The sequence below is a fragment of the Mesoplodon bidens genome (assembly GCF_964165515.1).
Source record: "Mesoplodon bidens genome assembly, chromosome: 2".
In the NCBI taxonomy this organism is placed as follows: Eukaryota; Metazoa; Chordata; class Mammalia; order Artiodactyla; family Ziphiidae; genus Mesoplodon; species Mesoplodon bidens.
In genome coordinates, this window is record NC_138177.1 from 151,963,475 (window position 1) to 151,982,867 (window position 19,393).

General features: G+C 41.6%; 1 protein-coding gene across 1 annotated transcript; it reads right to left on the reverse strand.

The window, feature by feature from the left end:
* Positions 1 to 130: 130 nt before the first annotated feature.
* On the reverse strand, positions 131 to 18,750 carry YBX1 (Y-box binding protein 1). Its single transcript, XM_081255636.1, has 8 exons — positions 18,432 to 18,750; positions 17,679 to 17,742; positions 8,352 to 8,385; positions 5,727 to 5,816; positions 5,125 to 5,427; positions 4,940 to 5,022; positions 1,304 to 1,569; positions 131 to 516 (listed from the first exon to the last, which is right to left on the reverse strand). The coding sequence occupies exons 1-7, from the start codon at positions 18,595 to 18,597 to the stop codon at positions 1,335 to 1,337; spliced, it is 975 nt and encodes a 324-aa protein (XP_081111762.1). The 5' UTR covers positions 18,598 to 18,750; the 3' UTR covers positions 131 to 516; positions 1,304 to 1,334.
* Positions 18,751 to 19,393: the final 643 nt, after the last annotated feature.

The window sequence follows — 19,393 nt, forward strand, 5'->3', positions numbered from 1 at the left end:
CATTTTAAAAAATTTCCTGAGTAAATACCAATGAGTACCACCTATCTACAGATAGATTTAAGCTAATAAGGGTCCTATAACCAGCTAAGTACTTATAAACTAAAACGAACAAGGCAGAAATATACACAAAGACAATTATTTAAGACCTTTATTAACAGGTGCTTGCAGTTTGTTGACTTTTTTGAAAAAATCAAGCTGTAAACTTTTATTACAAATTAAAAATGAGGTTCTTAAAAATCTCAACTTGACCAGATATGAAACAATTTAAAAACCTTTAAAGGTGTATTGAGAAAAACCAGGCTTTTTTATTTTTTTTAAAAAACACGTTTGTCATTACCAAAAAGAGACGTCTTTAGGTAAAAATAATAAAAACCCCATGCTGCATAGATAATGCAGATAGTTCTAGTTATCTGGTCAACTGGCAAAAAGCAAGCACTTAAGGTCTTCAGCTCCAATCTTTTGTTCATTTCTTATTGCTGGAATTTCGTACTCATTTCTTCTTGTTGGATGACTAAACTGTAAAAGAAAAAAAAGTTTTTAAATTATCTTGTGCAGTTCACTGCAATTTTCTTTTAGTACACCAAACTGCTCCAGATTCAAATTAGCTAAGTAGGGAAGGCATTAACAAATCTCATACTGGTTTATCTTAACACAGCAATTCATAACAGGGGGGGACCCTGCTGTGTAACACGAATGGTTATTCCTAGGTTCTGGATGACCTTTTGACACTCAGAAAATAGTACAGAGGGGAAAAAAAGTATCAGTGGCTGAAAATAATAATTCTAGTGCCAAATGGCTCCCAGAATCAAATAAAAAGGGAATCCCTTGATTCTGGAATTGATGATACAATGCCAAAGTTGTCATTTTTCCCAAAGAGACCAACCATATTGGTCACTATCACCTAGGTTATTAATCCTAGCAGCTATCCCACTTTTTTTTAAAATCCAACTTATTTTTGAAAAATGAAAAATAATGCAATGTAATTAACATTACTTGTTAAGGTTAAGGTTAGCAAGACTTTCCTCTGCTTACTGGTAAAATCATCCAAAAAGGTTGACAGAAGGCTCTCATATTCAAGATACAATGTAAAGCTAGGCCTCCAAGTGTCAGTGAGCCAAAGTATGGCTCTCATACGCCCCATTACCAAAATGGGATATTCAGGTCATGTTATGATTAGTTTGGGTAGAAGATATTGTATGTTTAAGTGGTTTACCTTACCGGATGAACTGGGGTTTTTTCTCTTTCATTAATGGACACCACTCATGACTGCTCAGAGGCCAGAAGGCCATCTACGCTTACTTACCCGGATGATGGTAGAGATGGTAAGCCGGCATTTACTCAGCCCCGCCCTGCTCAGCCTCGGGAGCGGACGAATTCTCAGCTGGTGGATCGGCTGCTTTTGTCTCTTTGCCATCTTGTGGTTTAGGGTTTTCTGGGCGTCTGCGTCGGTAATTGAAGTTGCGGCGGTACCGACGTTGAGGTGGCTGCTGACCTTGGGTCTCATCTCCTTGATTTTCCTTATCTTCTTCATTGCCGTCCTCTCTGGGCTGTCTTTGGCGAGGAGGGCCCCTGGAATGAACATTGTGCAAACTTGCAATGATAAAACCTTCTTTCTTTAACCTAGCCACCAGTATTAACACATCTGGCCTTTCTGTTTACCAAGTGGTCCGCAGGCAATTTAGCAAAATCAAAAAAGCAAATTTGGCTTTTATTCCACAAATTGAGTATGACTTGGGAAAACGATTTGGAAGTATAAACTGGAAGATGAACGTTTAAAACTGGTTTTAATAGTCTTGTAAACTTTTACCCATAGTATAATCTATTACAAAGTTAGCCATGAAAGGACTAAAGGTGGTACAACACTATCAACACCTTGATGTCATTTAAAAACATGGGCTTTAAGGTAACCAGGTTTGGGAACAAGTACTAACTAACCTTTACAGATGAACACTTGCTAAAAAGGCAGGAAGTCAAAACCAGAGAAAAGATGCTCTCTTCATATAAATGAAAGTACACAACAACCATTAGTCACTGGGAAAGGCAAATCAAAACCACTTCATACCCACTAGGATAGCCATAATCCAAAGGCTGAAAAATAACCATGTTGGGGAGGATGTGAAGAAACAAACCCTCAATACATTGCTGGTGGGAATATAAAATGGTGCAGCAGCTTTGCAAAACAGCTTGGCAACAAATGTCAGAGTTACTATATGACCCAGCGGTTCTACTCCTCGGTCTATAGCCAAAACAGTGTCCATTATGTGATTACTGTATTATTCACAACAAAAAAAGAAAACAACCCAAATGCCCATCAACTGGTTAATGAAGAACTGTGATATTCATACAATAGAACATGACTTGGTCATAAAAAGAAATCAAGTACTGATACATGCAACAACATGGATGACCTTAAAAATATGTGAATTGAAAGCCAGACACAGAAATACCCGAAATAGGCAAATCCAGAGACAGGGAAAGCAGATTAGTGGTAGCCAAAGGCTGGGGCAGAGGGGAATGGAGAGTGACTATTAATGAATACAGGACTTTGTGGGTGGTGGTGGACTGGGGGGAGCATGGCGGTGATGAAAATGTCTGGAATTAGACGGTGGTAATGGCTGCATAACTTTGTGAATATACTAAATACCACTCAGTTGCATGCTTTAAATGAACACCAAGATTAGTATCATCCTTCTATACCTATTATAGGTCATAATAGGCTCTAATTTCCTATTTAGATCCATACATTCCATTTTTCACCTCTAACCCCTCCAATCTCCCACCTACCTCTCCCAACCCGCCCCCCCTTCTCCTGAAACCGTTTCCCCACATTTTGTGAACTCCTGACCAGTCCTCAGTAAAACTGCCGTCTTTCCCGTAGCCTTCAAGTGGTGGCTGTCCCACCCCTATCACTGCGGCTTCTAAAGTGAATTCTAAAACCCCAAGCTTTCAAATCTTATGTTATGCCATATTCCTTTACTACACTTTTCCTGTTGTAATTATCATGACAGTCCCACATAATATGGGCTTTTAGATTCTTTACTTCTCATCCAATTCTTGTTTGCTACCTAGGTTTTCTCAACTTCAAGCATTCCACTCTCTAATCACCCCTTACTTATTTTCCTGGTTTATTCCAGGTGTCTTGTTCTCCCACTCTATTTCCACTAGGACCTATAATCCAATGATCCCATCACTCATTCTGTCACTTACTCTTCCTTAATCTGTTTCTCTCCTCTTTCTCCAAGTATAAAGTCCACCATTAATCATAACCAATCTCAAACCCAGTCATCTTTGGGTAGACAAATGCTGAACAAATCTAACTCTCTGCCTAATCTGAGGCTGCTGCTCAAAATGGCTGGAAAAGTACAACCACGTTGGGTGGACCCACTTTAAATTTCTGAACACTATTATTTGATTTCCCCTATTTCTCTTCTAGAGGTAATTTCACATCTTTGTCCCAAAGTCCCCAAATCTCTCTCACCTCTCTCTCCTTTTGACTTCACTAACATACCGGGGCCCATATACTCTGGCTTCTTACACATGCATTGCCCATGGTTTCTAGCAAAAGACTAACCCACTATTTGTGGACCAAACCCTATCCTAACTTAAGACAATTCTAGCAGTTACTTCCCTGACAACTGTCCTCTTTTACTACGTTTTCCAGCCTACAAATATGCTCTTATTTCTCAAACAAAAAAATCCTTTCTTGATGACACATTTCCCTTTATTGCCACCTCATCTGTCTCCTTCTCAGCAAAACTCCTGCTATATTGGTCTCAGATTTCTTACAATTTGCTCTTGGAGCTACAGCAATCAGAATTTCACCCCATGGATTATAAGTAGCATGTGTCATTTACTACTCATTTGAACAAAAAATTCTTGGCTAAATAGTTTGGAAAGCCCTGCATTCGTTGATAAACTATAAACATTAAGGCAAATCAATCTATCTACCTTATCTATCTATCTCACCATAGCAATTATCTGGCACTGTAATACTAGTCTATTTATTCAAATGAGACCATTTAGTCTAACTTAAACCAAAAGGTAAACAGTAAAACAGAAGCACTTGACAACAAAAATTCATTTGCTATTTTCAAGAACACCAATGAAACTAGGTAGAAAATTTAAGCAGCTCTACAATGTAAGAAAAAGTAGACCAAGGATTCTGCCCTTGGAATTTAAATGGATAGACTGCCATGAAAGCCTATTTTAGACCATTTATCACTATCACAGATAAACATTATCACTATTTAAAAAACATATTGTGACTATTAGCAGTATTTCTACAAGGTATCTATGTCTAGGTTTAAAATAGTATACTACCTGTTAGTTTTAGGGATCACATCTGGAGACTCAATGCTCTTAAAAGAAATAACTTAAAACTTAAAGAAACTTAACTAACTTAAAAGAAATTCCCTTATAAGAAATAACTGCTACACCAGTCAATCCTAACATCGTGGGACTGGGAACACCGCCTCAGTGTGCTACAATATGTATAAACGTGCCTGGCTCATGGAGCTCTTCCGTAATTACTCTATACTCTAATAATTAAATACCCTCTGTTAAAAAGATATGCTTACCTTTTACCTTTCTCCCTCCCAATGAACCAGGTCTTAAAGTTATAATACAATGCAGTTTAAACTACTATTCTCTTACCTGTTAAAGGACAGAAAATGTGAAATTCCATACCCTCATTAGAGAAAAACAACAACAAAACCAACTGCATAAAGTAGACCACATCTATAAAGGTGTTTTTAACCAGTGCCAGCAAAGATGCAAAGAACACATTCTCAAAGATAACTGACTTCAGTTCACCTCTTAAGTATCTGATGAAAGAAAATGTGAAGTGTTAACAGATAAATGGCTGAAAAAGCCTGCAGAAGAAGCATGATGCTGCTGAGTCCTAATACATGCTCGAGAAATTTTAAAATACAAACCATACCTGCGGAATCGTGGTCTATAACCCCGATACATATTCTGTCTCACTGGTCTACCTTGTTCTCCTGCACCCTGGTTGTCAGCACCCTGAAAAGGCAATGGAAATCAAGCCAATGTGGACCAGTAAAAACCCAACCAGACAGAAGTCTGAATACCACGGCAGTTAAAAATAAATAAAATCACATTTACCTCCATCACTTCTCCCTGCACAGGAGGGTTGGAATACTGTGGTCGACGCCCATAGGGTCTCCGCATGTAGTAAGGTGGGAACCTTCGCCTGCGGTAGGGCCGGCGCTGTTGGGCCTGGCCTTCAGGAGCACTCTCCGATCCCTCATTCTTTTCCCCACTCTCACTATTCTGGTAATTCTGCTGGTAATTGCGTGGAGGACCCCTGCGACGTGGATAGCGTCTATAATGGTTACGGTCTGCTGCATATTTACTGCCTTGTACTGGAACTCCACCAGGGCCTGTAACATTTGCTGCCTCCGCACCCTACAAAAGCCATCATATATTGATAGGGACAATGGAATTAAGTACACTTAACAAAACTTACACAAAGCAAATAAAAAAGGGTCTCTGTGGCCAGGGGTGCATAGAAATGATTAAATATTAGTTCCTCACTGTTCTGAAGAGATAGCCCTCTAACTGCAGCCAGCACATTAGGATTGATGCACCTGTGTTCAAGTGGTCACCTGACCCATCCATCCACATTAGAGCCACCATCCTAATGGATGAGATCTCCAAAATATTTCCATACTGAAGTCAAACCTTTACACAAAAAGCATCCTCACCTTTTCTCCTTCAACAACATCAAACTCCACAGTCTCTCCATCTCCTACACTGCGAAGGTACTTCCTGGGGTTATTCTTCTTTATGGCAGTCTAGTAATATCACATTCCAAAAATAGATTAACAGGGGAGAATAATGTGCTTTTTCATTTAAAATGTACCAGAGTCAACAATATTTTAGCTTGGATATACACTTAAAATTAGCTTTAAATAAGACCAAACCATCAATAAATTTAGGAAAACAGGGACCAATGCTACCCCCAACCTCAACCAAAATACTCCAATCTTACAAGGCCCCAGCATTTTACCACTATTTTCCAAACTAAAACAAGTAATTTAACACTCAAGACAGACACTATATAGATATATATTTTAAAATGCTTTTTGCAAAAGCATTATATGTAGCTTTGAACAAAATGAGGATATCCATCTATCCCCAAAGACTGCACTTAATAGTAGAAGCTAGCCCCACACAGGGCCAGTTTAGATGACAGGCGAGTTTAGTTTTGCATGCTTCAAAGTTGACCAAACCAACTTTGTCCCTGTGTTACCATATCAAACTCAATTACAAATGTCAACCAAAATCCCTTCCAACCTGACTGTGGTAATACTTCGATGGAAATGCAATTCACATGAATTAACTATGCCACTTTTAATATTCCGACTGCCTGGGACAGTTGGTTATTACCTCCCCAGAATACATTAAATCTCACATTGTTACTTGTTCTCCAGACTTCTACGACAAAGTTAAAGGGGAAGAATAATATCTCACGTTTGTAGTACTTCCATAAAGTTGTTCCACACATTACCCACTCAATCTCATTATGACAGATGATGTGAGGCATTATTATTCCTCTTTTAAGGTAATAAACAGGCTTTAAAAAGTTAGGTGACTTGCCCAAGGTCACACAGCTAATAAGTGGCAGAGTATGGACTTTTCTAAATCCAGGTCTTGGGACTCCAAATCCCATGTTCATTCTACTACATCACAGCGGTATCCATTACAGGATCACTCATGCATTTCCATTCCAGAGGAGGCAGGACAACCAACAAATCTGAAGCCAATTAAGCTAAGTTGCCCAGAACTGCAGTCTCCTTGATACACCACCAAGACCTGAGCAGCCAAAGTCCTAAGAAACAACTAAATGTTGAAACCACCTCCAAAATAAAGAGGAAAGCATATTGGTGACACCTTGTGGGTTGGTACAGGCGGGTGATATGCATTCAGCCAAATAATTGATTTCATCTGTCATCTAAACTGTCACAAAGTTTTCATACCTTTCATATAACTCAATTATCTGCAGTCATAGGGGATAGCAGAAGTATGGGTAATTAAAATCCCAAACTCTTATTTTGGTCAGCATTTTCAATGCCCTCCCCAATCTTCCCAAACCCTTTACTGTTGCTGACAGGCAGCAAGACTGGCAAGCTTGCTGTCTCTTGTACCTAATTCTGCAAATTCCTTTGAACATGCAAAAAGGAAGTAAGGAACAGGTTAAGTGTTGGTATTCAATCTTATAAAATAAACATTTGTTTTAATATAACACTTTGCCTGAGCAGTCCTATATTTGTTTCAAATTTAAAAGTTTCCATGCTTATTTTTGACCCTGTGATTACTGGACAGGGTTTTCGATGTATCTAGAAATTGATCTGGCTTCCCCCTTGATTGCCACTGAGTGCTGTACAGGACACTTCAGAGAGCTACAACACACCAACCTAACACAGCCCTTCCTATGAAGTATGCTGCCAGCCACGCTCATACCTCCCTGAATAAAGGCATGAGTGTAGACTGACTTTGTCTTTTGATGTCTACATGACAGTATAGTGGTTAAAAAGTTCTTATAGTGATTTTCAATACAAGTTGACAATATTTCAACAGTCTTAGTAAAAAAACAAAACAAAACTCAGAGTACATAAAAGTACACATTTATAAACATTTTTCCTACCCACTGCATTCCTATGAGGATAATTAAGTCCAGTGGGGCCTATGATATACTTAAGGTTGAAATATTAGTGTTCATTTGGTAGTGGCTTACTTTAACAATAAACTCCTTAATGTTTAAGCATTTTCCAAAATATTTTCCTTAAATGGTACTTGTGGGGGAAGTTCAGCATGTAGCACCTATCCTGTTATAACAGAAGGACCTATGCTACGTTTGCCAGTTTTTCAACATTCATTTCAAATTAATATAGTTTGCAACTTTGGCCGATTTCTCCCAGGATTACTGTTATTTGTCCTTACCATAGAGGTAATTCTAACAGCATCTTGTCAAAGTTTCTGTGTATCTATAGCAATGGTATTAGTTCGAGTTTAGATTAATGGAGGTTTTCAGTTCATCTGAAATTAGGTTTCAAAATTTAGTGTAACAAGTAGAGCAGATTCAACATTTAAAAAAGCTATAGCCATTAACAAAACACCAATGTGAAACACCTATTTTAATTAAGTAAACTGCCAACATAATGTTTCAATGTACACATTTAAGCTGTACTACCCCTCTTCCTGTGGGAACTAAATTGTTTGGTGACTGGACTTAACCTTTTTGCAAGGAACAGTAGTTGACAAGATATCCACCCTTTTCTTCCCACAAGCCTTGAGCCAGAAGGGTAAATATCCACACGAGCACTCACCTGGTGTACAAATACATCTTCCTTGGTGTCATTCCTACAAGATAGAACCAAGTTGAACAAGTTATAAAATTGAACACTACATTTCATGTTGCCAAAGATTAAGAATACACTTGGTCCTTTGTGCACTCCCCTCCCCTTTTTAGAGACTTTCTTGGCTGCCAACCAGCCATTAGGAAATTAAGAAACAAAACAAAAACACAACCAGTAAGCCACGACGGTTTTGCTAATAACTCTCACCATCTACCTTAGAAGGATTAAAGACTAATAAAGTGTGACCTACTAAGCTATTAAGAGGATAGAAGTGACTAGCAACATACATTCTGTCACTCCTCATCCCACTGAACAGCGTTCCTGCACAACCCACTCCTACCTCTAAAAGCACGGTTACTAACCTAAGTAGGAGAGATCATGAACGTATTCTCTTCCATTAATTACTAGCTTCCTTCTTTCTCACTTCATCCTCAATCATTTCCTTTTTACCATTTCCAATTCCCAACTTTCCTTGAGGATCATAAAGATGACCACAGAATGTACAATACCAGGAATGAGCCCTAAGTGTAAACTATGGACTTTGAATGATAATGATGTGTCTGAGTAGATTTATCAATTGTAACAAATGTATATCCCTTTGGTACAGTATAGTGGGGGAAGTCATGGGTGCAATGTGTAGGCCTGGGGTATATGGGAACTATGTATTCTCTGCTCAACTTAGCCATGAACCTAAACTGCTCTTAAAAATAAAGTACTGATTAAAATAGAGAGACAAGATCACAATGAAGTACAAGTATGAACACCACCAATACTGACATCATTCACACGGCAAGTATTGTTTGTGCTGGAGAACTAAGGAGGTGAAGATGAATGAAACTTTTTACTAGCACACACAACCTCCCTTTTCACTTCATATGACACCATTTTACACCAATCTTCAGTCTGTTCTTAAACAAATATGGTTGAAATATTTGCTTCAGGACTTTACAAGTAGCTATTAAAGGAGGCAACATTTGCCCTAAATCTTAAAGGAGTTTACTGGAAAATGAGAAAGATGTTCCAGGTGGAAAGGTCACGGACATGGGTAAAACCAACAACGAGCAAATTAAGTGCAAACTGGGTTCAAACTAGCTGGAGGATATGGCTAGGGCTAGGGCTGTGGCTGTGTGGAAGGGTGAATATGGGCTAAATCATCATATAGGTAGAGAAGCCAGTAAACGCTTTTATGTAGTGGACATATAAATTATGAGATAAATTAGAACACAATCAATTATTAGGTGTTGGGCTTCCCTGGTGGCGCAGTGGTTGAGAGTCCACCTGCCGATGCAGGGGACACGGGTTCGTGCCCCGGTCCGGGAAGATCCCACATGCCGCGGAGCGGCTGGGCCCGTGAGCCATGGCCGCTGAGCCTGCGCGTCCGGAGCCTGTGCTCCGCAACGGGAGAGGCCACAACAATGAGAGGCCCGCATACCGCAAAAAAAAAATTAGGTGTTAAAAAGTGGTTGCTATTACGGAAAGTCTGAAGCCAAGAGACCTGTTAGTTATAAAAGCTACACCAGAAGTCCAGACTAGGACTGATGGAGGCCTGGACTAAGGGGCTGTATATAAGGGAGTAGACTTGAGATATCATTCTTGAATTAATATGGGAAAAACTGTGTGGATGAATGGAGGCTAGAAGTCAGGGGGCAGTGGTGAATGATCTGAATTTTTAGCTTAGAGACTGGAGGTCATGGTGATGATACTATGAACAAAAAGAAGCACTGGAGGAGCAACAACATTTCTAGACATTTATTGATTTACCCTACCCTATTGTCAGTAGGTCAGAGTTGAGAAAGTACTCAATAGTAGTTCTAGTGTTTAATGACAAAAGGAACAAAGGTTACAACGAACTAGCCTGATTGGTTTACTGACTATTGGCTCCTTGCCGATCCATGGAGCAATGTATGCACCAAAGAATCCATATAGCTTGGATTATCATAACATGAGGACATTTAATATATGGAAACAGGATTACACACACGCACACACACACACACACACAGTAAGCTACCCAAAGCAGGTGAGTGAAAACTGACCTTATAAGCTAGTTGAGTATTAGGAACACCTAGGAATTAATGGTTAGTCATAATGTCCACCTGTCAAATAGGTCCACATATATCACGAACAGTTCCACAGCCACCACTAATTAGCTTTCATCTCCAACACAACTGAATTTTAAGCTCTAAGACTGTTCCAAAGACAGGGGGCACTACTTCCATTAAAGGGAGTGAAGGGTGTAAGACTTGCCAGATGACTAGGTAAAGGATATTTGGTACTGGACTTTCACGTAAGTAAATTAATTGAGTTTTGAATATAGTATTTTACAGTTTTAATATACATTATAATTTCCTAAAAAATGCAGCATTCAAGAGAGGGATTTTTCATTACTGACGATAATGTCACCCATGTATCTGGGTAGCCAATACAACATTTTTTCTACTGTAGTTGCAAATAGACATTTATAGATGGAAAATATTATACACCACAATAAAAAGAAGTAAAAGCAGTTATCTACGAATTTTACTTCAGGATTGTAAAAGAACTATTAAAAAAATTCACCAAAACTACTTCTCCAGTCAGGACAATCTTAAAGATAGTACAAGACAGGTAGTACACACAAGATAAATCATCTCTTGGAAAACAGCTTAGGGAGAGGTTTTCTGGGTACAGAGCTACGTGGAAACCAATATATGTTCACTAATGATGTCATGCCAGACAAGGTGACACTCATTTATTCTGTTGTCACTAAACCAGTCTATAAGAGAATATATCATGGTCAAAAGATATATAGATTTTAGGGGACTTCCCTGGTGGTGCAGTGGTTAAGAATCTGCCTGCCAATGCAGGGGACATGGGTTCGAGCCCTGGTCCGGGAAGATCCCACATGCTGCGGAGTAACTAAGCCCATGCACCACAACTATTGAGCCTGAGCTCTAGAGCCTGCGAGCCACAGCTACTGAAGCCCGCAAGCCTAGAGCCCATGCTCCGCAACAAGAGAAGCCACTGCACCGCAACAAAAAGTAGCCCCTGCTTGCCACAACTAGAGAAAGTCTGTGCGCAGCAATGAAGACCCAATGCAGCCAAAAAAAAAAAGTATGTAGATTTTAAGGAAAAACTTGACAGATCAAAAAATGTAGTTTTAGCCAAGCCATAATACTACAGTATGGATGCAATAAATCAATCTAGTTGCAACTTGTTAAAGGACTACCAAGAAGTTCAAGGCACTACCAATAGGAAACCTGATTTTTACTCCTCATTCTACTATTAACAGCTGTGTAACCTTGGAAAGCTGCCCCCAACTGGATCTTTTTCTTCACCCACAAAAGGGGAAAAGCTTAGACACCTAACAGCTTATACTGCAGAGGGTTTACGTTCCAGATACTGTGCCAAGCGCTTTAACTCTTTAGATCATACCAATCCCAAGGCAGGTGCTTTTATATTAACCCCCCGTTCTACAAATTAGGAAAATGAAGTATGCGGTCATCTGCTTAGAGTGGTAGAATTTGATTCCACAGGCCCTGGGCTTTATCATGTTTTAAACTCAAAAAGGACCAGTTTGGAAATCTTTACATATCTCAGCTGTAGAAGTAGATAACAGCATATGGTTTCTCCAATTTTGGGAGAGAACAACAATGAATAACAAGCATCCCTACATCCTCACCTGTAGTACACAAAGTTATTCATATAATCCGACCAGGATTCTGCTGCATATTGCCCCCTCACTTCCCTCAACACTTAAAAAATGTAAAAACCATTCTTTGCTCACCAGCCAGATAAAACCAGTGCTGAGAGGGTTTCTTGACTCCTGATCTATAGTAATACTGGAAAAAAGGCATGTCATGGCTACTAGAGATCTTACTGAATAGGGAAAAGCAGCAATTAAAGATGACCAAAATGGCTCATCAAGAAGCATGTTTTAACCTTTAGCTATTTATTAATGCAATGAGGAGAGAATGGAGGCATTACCAGCACTGCCTCTTACCTCCTGAGAACCAAGAGGCATACTTCTGCCTTTACCATACTTTACTGAGGGTGGAAGGTTAGACACAAGCCAAAGTATGAGCTCTAACCCAATGGAGCCAAGTCACTGAAAACAGAGGCTGCCATTCTTCTGTCTAGCACTCAGCATACTATAGGAACATGGTAGGTACTCAATTTTAAAGTATCTATTGAGTGTCTACTATTCATTAACATTAGCCAGCTCTAATCTACCACAAGCCACTGGGCTGATGATGAAAGGATAGCAAGCCCAAAGGCCTCACTCAATTCTTTAATACTGTTGGGTATTTACTTGTGCTAGTTAGCTATCTGGGCATTGTGCTCAAGCACAAGAAATAAAAATAAGATGTGGCCTATCCTCAAGGATTTCTGTCTAGAAGGCCACCACTATTCAATCTAAGGCAGCAGGTGAATTACCAAAATGGTTCTCTGCATGTTATAGTATGTTGTCATACTAATCAGAGAGGAAGGAGGAGAGAGGGGCAAGGTGGGATATAGAACACAATGGTTAAGAGCTCCTAACCAGAACCACTGGAGCCAAGGTTGGAATCCTGGCTATCCCCATTACTAACTACATAATCTTGGGCAAAGTGCCTTATTTGTAAAGCCAAATATCTAAGTTTGTTCTCTAGTAGCCATAATAAAAAGTAAAGACAAGTAAAACTAATTTCATCATTTCAACATACATGATCAACATCAAATATTGAAGTATCTTACATTCAGTTTCTCAGATGCTTAATAGCCACATGTACCTACTACTGTATTGGACAGCATAGACTTACAGTATTCCAACAGGGTCATTCCATGTATCACACACCAGTCCTCCCATTCTCCTGCAGTCAAGTGTACTCTTTTTGCTGTATTCTTCTACGCCACCTCTTGGTATTAATAGATCATTTGCTACTGAAAAATTTTTAATGAAAACATATTTTTCTCACCTATCTAGAATATTGTTCTTTTCAGTAAATAACACAGCAGTGACTTTAAGGAAAAAGAAATCACACAGATAGCAAGAGACTTTAGAAAAAAAGGGATACTATTTTAAGTTAAGAGAATGCCAAAGAAAAAGAAATCCTAAAGGGATCTAAAGAAAATGGAAGTCTCTTCAAAGTTCCTAATGTAGCACAATGAAGGTATGTCTTTTTATGCCTCCACCCCCTTCCACCCCACCCCATCCCTCCCTTAGCACACCACCAAATCTTCAAGCCTTCCCTAGTGCCACAACGTTTACTCATTTAGGTTACAGACTACCTATGATTTCTTGGTTCTTACTGTGCGATCAAGTTATGATCAGTTTGACTTTAACAGCCCAAGAGACTTGGCAATCATCTTTCCACAGGTCTATAAACTTAAATTTAACAGGGTTTGTAGGGTCACAGACTGTTGTATATTTTTCTCTTTTTTAACAACACTTATAAAAAGGCAAAACCCGTTCTTGGTTCACAGACCATATAAAAACAGAATGAGTTTAAAGATCTACTCTTTTAATTCCTTAATTGCCTCCCAATATTAGGTATTAAGCAAGTCCTTTACTTCCTAAAGACAATCTGCACGCTGAACTAGAATTATATTATAGCAATCCCTAACTATATGAAATAGGCAGTGAAAAGCAGAAAGCTTTTCAAATCTGGGGAACTAGTAGCATACAGCTCTAGTGACAAGCTAGAGATCATTTAAGAGGAACCTTTCAATGGCCAAGAGTAACCCCTGCCCCCATTATCTGTAGATAATATAGACCATGTAGAAACAACCACACTGAAGACGACTAGGGTCTTTTTTCATAGACAGCAATAACAGCAGTCAGTGCACACAAACTCCAGTGTCAGAAAACAGAGATAAAATCCTAGCTCTGCCACTTAGCAGCTACACTTCTGGGGCAAGTTTACTCAACCTCTCTGTGTTTCAGGATAGTACCTATTACCTGAAAGGCTGGATTAAATCCATTAGCTGATTTTAACCATTTACTATAGTTCCTAGCATAAATACTTGATAAACATTAGCTACTTTTATCACCACCATAATGAAGGATCAGTTATATACACGTGGAATCCCCAACAGGTAGGGCCCCCGCAAAGGGAGACTAAACCTGACAGCCATGACTAAGTATTTTTCTAAGGAGGGACAGCTAAGCCTTTCTCTGGCTTGGTTTATTAAACATCATCCTAGACCATGGGTAAAAAGTAATACACATAAATGCATATAGGAAGGGAAGTCAACAACAGGAGAGAACTAAGCCTGACAGACTGTCGTAAAAAGAGAATGCATGCCCCATTTACAGGTGGTAATACTCACGACCAGCTGATTTTCATTTACATGGAACTAAAGACCCCAAAGCTAAAATACAGCTCTTAAAAAAAAGAAGATACTCTGGATCAGGTAGGCCACCAGTTTATGATCTCTTCTCTGTTTGATTCCTTTTGCTCCAAATACCTTGCCCAACCCTTACAACTCAGCTTTTTAAGTACTCTGGATAACAGAAAAGTATTCCTATTCTGGTCACTATAAAAAGATGCATGTCCGGTTGAAAAATAAATTGTTACTGATTCATGCCAATCTTTCACAAGTTTGGTGAGCGTAGATTAATCCTCAACACCTGGAAGCAAAAGAGAAAATCAAGTTTCTAGATTTAAAAGAGAATCAAACCCTGAAACCACTGACCCCGTGGCATCCTTCTAATGCCATCTTCAATAGTCTTGAGTGAAGTTTCTCATTATAAAATGAAAAGTAATTTTGGGGGGTTAATAAACGCCTCCAGTCACATAATCCAATTATCTTCTGCAGACACAGCACACAAAGGAATAACAATGAATTCCTAGACTACATAGCCTAACAAAATATAACCAAAATTTTTGGTGTGTTAAAATCTTTATACTCTTATTTAGCACCTTTCATACAATGAAACCCTTAAAAAAATAATTCTAACAAGGCTGTAACAATTATCACAGGCAATAACATAGACTGAAATACATGTTTACAATAAAAGTACACTCCTTTAAAAGAAAGTTTGACATTAAAAATGTATTTTAATTATAAACACTTTAAGAACCTAGAATATATAATTCATAGAATTCCAAGGTTAAAATTAGAGCTACACCAATCATCCCCAACACTGCATCCTCCCCTTTACACAGAAACAGTACGTGTGTGACACACACACTTTCTCTCTCAGGAGAGCCAGGTGCCTCCAGCCCCGAACCACCTGCTAGCTTCCAGAACTATAGTTCTTTAAGACATACATTTTCCCTTAAGTAAGGTAAACCTCTCCTGAACTTACCTGTTAGGTTTTACAGTGTCTTGTTCAAGTCTCTGAATCATTCATTGAAACAACCAGTTTTAGAAATGTAAAGCACATCTGAACCAGTTAGTGTGACAAAATACTTGAGGTTAAGACATTCCAAACAAAGGATCATCAAAAGCCAACTTACATTTAACTTGCCCTGTATGATGGCCAAATGAGTTGACTGCAAGTCAGAACAGAGATTCAAGGAATGGTATCTCACAGAATAAAAATTTAGAGTATATGAAGAACTACTTTTATCTTGGATTATCAATTGTTCATTTGAAAAATATCATAACCTAAGTCCATTTAACAAATGCAGCAAAACAAAAAACATATGTTACAATTTCTAAAGCACAAACTACTTAAAAGCCTGCAAATTACAGTCCCTCTTAATGTGCACACCAGTGATATCCTATCACATTGGGTCAAAGGTCAAAAGCAGCGTTTCTCAAGGTAAGGCCCACAAGCCATAATCACCTGGAATTGTCCTTAAAAATGTACCCCAGACCCAATGAATCCAAGCTGGGAAGGAAGAATTCAGGAATGTGCATTTTTACCCTTCCAAGGTAAGCACACTTAAATTTGAAAACCACTGGTTTAAGGGTGGGGCCAATAAGGAGAATCAGAGTTAATTAAGACTGAAATACTAATGGAAATGCTAACAAATTCAGAGATCACCTAAAAAGTGATCAAATACTGGCATCAAAGCATTCCCTTCCTTCCTTCCTCACTAGTAGCCCATTATCAAAAAACTGAAGAAAAAAATGTGGCCTTGGCCTGTCCCGAAGGCAGTCTGGAAAATTCCTAAAGATTTTGGAAGAGACAAAATCTTTCCCCACAACTGCAAACGTGGAAAACCGACCATCAAATGCTTACAATCTCTTTTGCTCCGAACGCTTCCACAATACCTTATGGTTGAGTAACTAACGGTTTTTCACCAGCCAGCTGCGTGCCTAAGCTTAATCTTGACCATTTGGATTCCTTCAGTAGTGGCCATTTCAGAAACATTTGGTGTTAACTTCTCTTATTCTTAAGTTCTTTCAAACGTCTAGTGTAAGTAAGGATGTAAGACAGAAAATGCTGAGATGACTGTATCATACCTGTAAGGCCAATACTGCTGTTAGCGTGCACAGTGCTCTAAACCCTTGTAACTGCACTACTAGCCTTGGCAGCCATCTTGGATATGATGCCTGGCTGACAAGGAGACCATGAAGAGCACTGTGAGCAAACTGCCCTTGTTACAATCACTATAGCTACAAACAACTCTAAGGATTAATCCTAAAGATGCAGTTTGTAGCTTTGCCTTCAAATACGAAAAAATAATGTTATCGTGGACTAAGACCGCTCTAATAAGCTACAACCAAAGCTTTAGCAAGTACGATTTGGGGGCAAGGGAGTACGAGAAATAAAAATTGAGGAAAGGAAACGGGCCATTCATTTTCTTCCAGATGTTACAGTATGAGCAAATAAAAACAACTGTTGTCAAAACAGCCCTAAATTTATCAGAGGCATTGTAAAACAGCATAAAGTGGAACGCTAAACAAAGGAATTATAACCTTAGTCAAAACGACATACTTGCATTATCAAATCATGTTGCCTCTAGAGGTTAACAAGTTGTAAACAACCTACATAATTAGTGGCTCACATTTTCAAATACCAATTTCAGTGACGTATAAAAGCATGACGAGGATAAAAATGTGGTGGGCCTGAGCCTAAGGGAATTATACCAGATCTTAGCTTTCTCAGTTTGCCATAACTGGTAAGAGATGGCTCACTCCGCTTGCCTTTTAAATCGCTTTGTACCTTTCAAGTTAGTTTTAGATTAACATTTAGCTGCAAAACAAAGACAATCTCTAGATCCACTAATCCTTTCAAGTCACCAAGGAAAACAAAATCCCACTAACAATACACCAGAGGTGGCAACCTACACAAGCTCCAACAATCCTAAGTCCGCAAAGCCGACAGATGGGGCAGAGCATGCAAGAGACAGGACGAGGCTTCAGAGGCGGTCATCTCACCTGTTGATGAAACCATATCCGTTTCTTACATTGAACCATTTTACTGTTCCCAAAACCTTCGTTGCTGGAGAAAAAAAAAAACCCACAATTACCAGACATCCTTTTTTTTTTTTTTTTTTTTAAACCGCCACGCATCAGCATCCGGTGGCTCCCGCGTTGCCCGGCGGCGGCCCGCGGCCACCTGACAGCCTTTCTCTCCAGGGCCCGCCGGCCAGGCGCGCGGTCCACGTGGGTGAGCCCACAGCTACGGAGGCCCGGGGCGCGGGCCCGAGCTGGGTGTGCGCGGGGACCGCGGACGGCGGGCGCTGCGGCGAGCACGTGAGAAAAGGGAAGCCGCCCAGCCCACTCCGGCCTGCGTAGGCGGCGCGCCGCGCCCTCCGAGTACACGCGGAAAGGAGCGGGTGGGGGACGCAACAACGGCGTGCGGGCCCGAGCGCACGCGGCCAGCGGGCGGGCAGGCGCCGAGGGGAGGGACCCCGCCGCACACGCGGTCGGCGGCGCGCGGCCGCCCAGGGGGAGGGGCGCGCGGCCGCGCGGGGTCTGCAGGGGGCGCGGGAGGCGGCGCAGGCGCGCCTCGGGCACGCGGACCGGGCGGGCCGGCGTCCGCGAATGGGGGGGCCTGGGGGAGGGGTGGCCGCGCGCCGCCGAGTCGGTCCCCGCCGGCCGCGCGCCCGCCGGCTCGTCCCGCTTCGGGTAACGGTTCCGCCGCCAAGCTTTCCTTCCGCCCCACCCCCGTCCCCGTCCGGTCCTCACCGATGACCTTCTTGTCCCCGCCGGCAGGCGCCGCCGATGTGAGGCCGCCCGGGCCGCCGCTCCCTGCGCCGCTGCCCGTCGTGCCGGGCTTGGTGTCGGCAGCGCTGAGGGCGGGGGCGGCGGGGGGGGCGGCGGGCGGCTGCTGGGTCTCGGCCTCGCTGCTCATGGTTGCGGTGATGGTGACTGGGGCCGGCTGCGGCAGCTGCGGCTCCTCCCGGGATGTGATGGTAACTAGGCCGGCGGCGGCGGTGGGGCTGCACAGGGCTCTCTGGGGTCCGCTCTCCGCTCCCGCTACCGATCGAACTAGCGAGAATGGCGGGACGGGCGGGATAAGCCCGGCGATCGACCCGCCCCAGGGATCGTTCACTGGCCAGCAATGCTGTCAATCTTACCACCTGACCTCAACTCTTGACTTCTACTGGCGAATACTCTATCACTCCTCCACTGTCATTGGCCCTTAGGCGGCTAATTCGGCCGACCTGCAACTGTTCCTGCCTCCGCCGCCGCCATAGAGACCGGAACTAGAATTAGAGTCACCACGAGAACCATAGAGTACTCGAGAGGACGGGCAGAGAGAACGTGACTTTCACGAGGCGGCAACCCGGGCGGGCCCGAATTCCAAGGCTGTGTCCTAGCCCAAGGAAAGACCCGGCCAGACGCCTGAGCCGGGATTACCCTACCTGACCCGGGGCCCAATGACACCTTAGCTCCATATGAAGAGAAGGCCTCCCGCCCGCCTGCTCCAAATATGGTCCTTGTGACCTCAGACCGTGACTGCAGATAGAGCCGTCTTTTCTACAATGGCCGTGTACTCGCGGCAGAGCTGAGAGCTTCTGGAACGGACTTAAACGTATGCATTCAAAGAGCGTCGGTTTACGGCGGAGCAGTCACCTTGGGGGGACCACGCAAGCTATCAGGCAGCCCTTGCCCAGCATATGGAGGGCGGGGGTGTACTCCGTGGG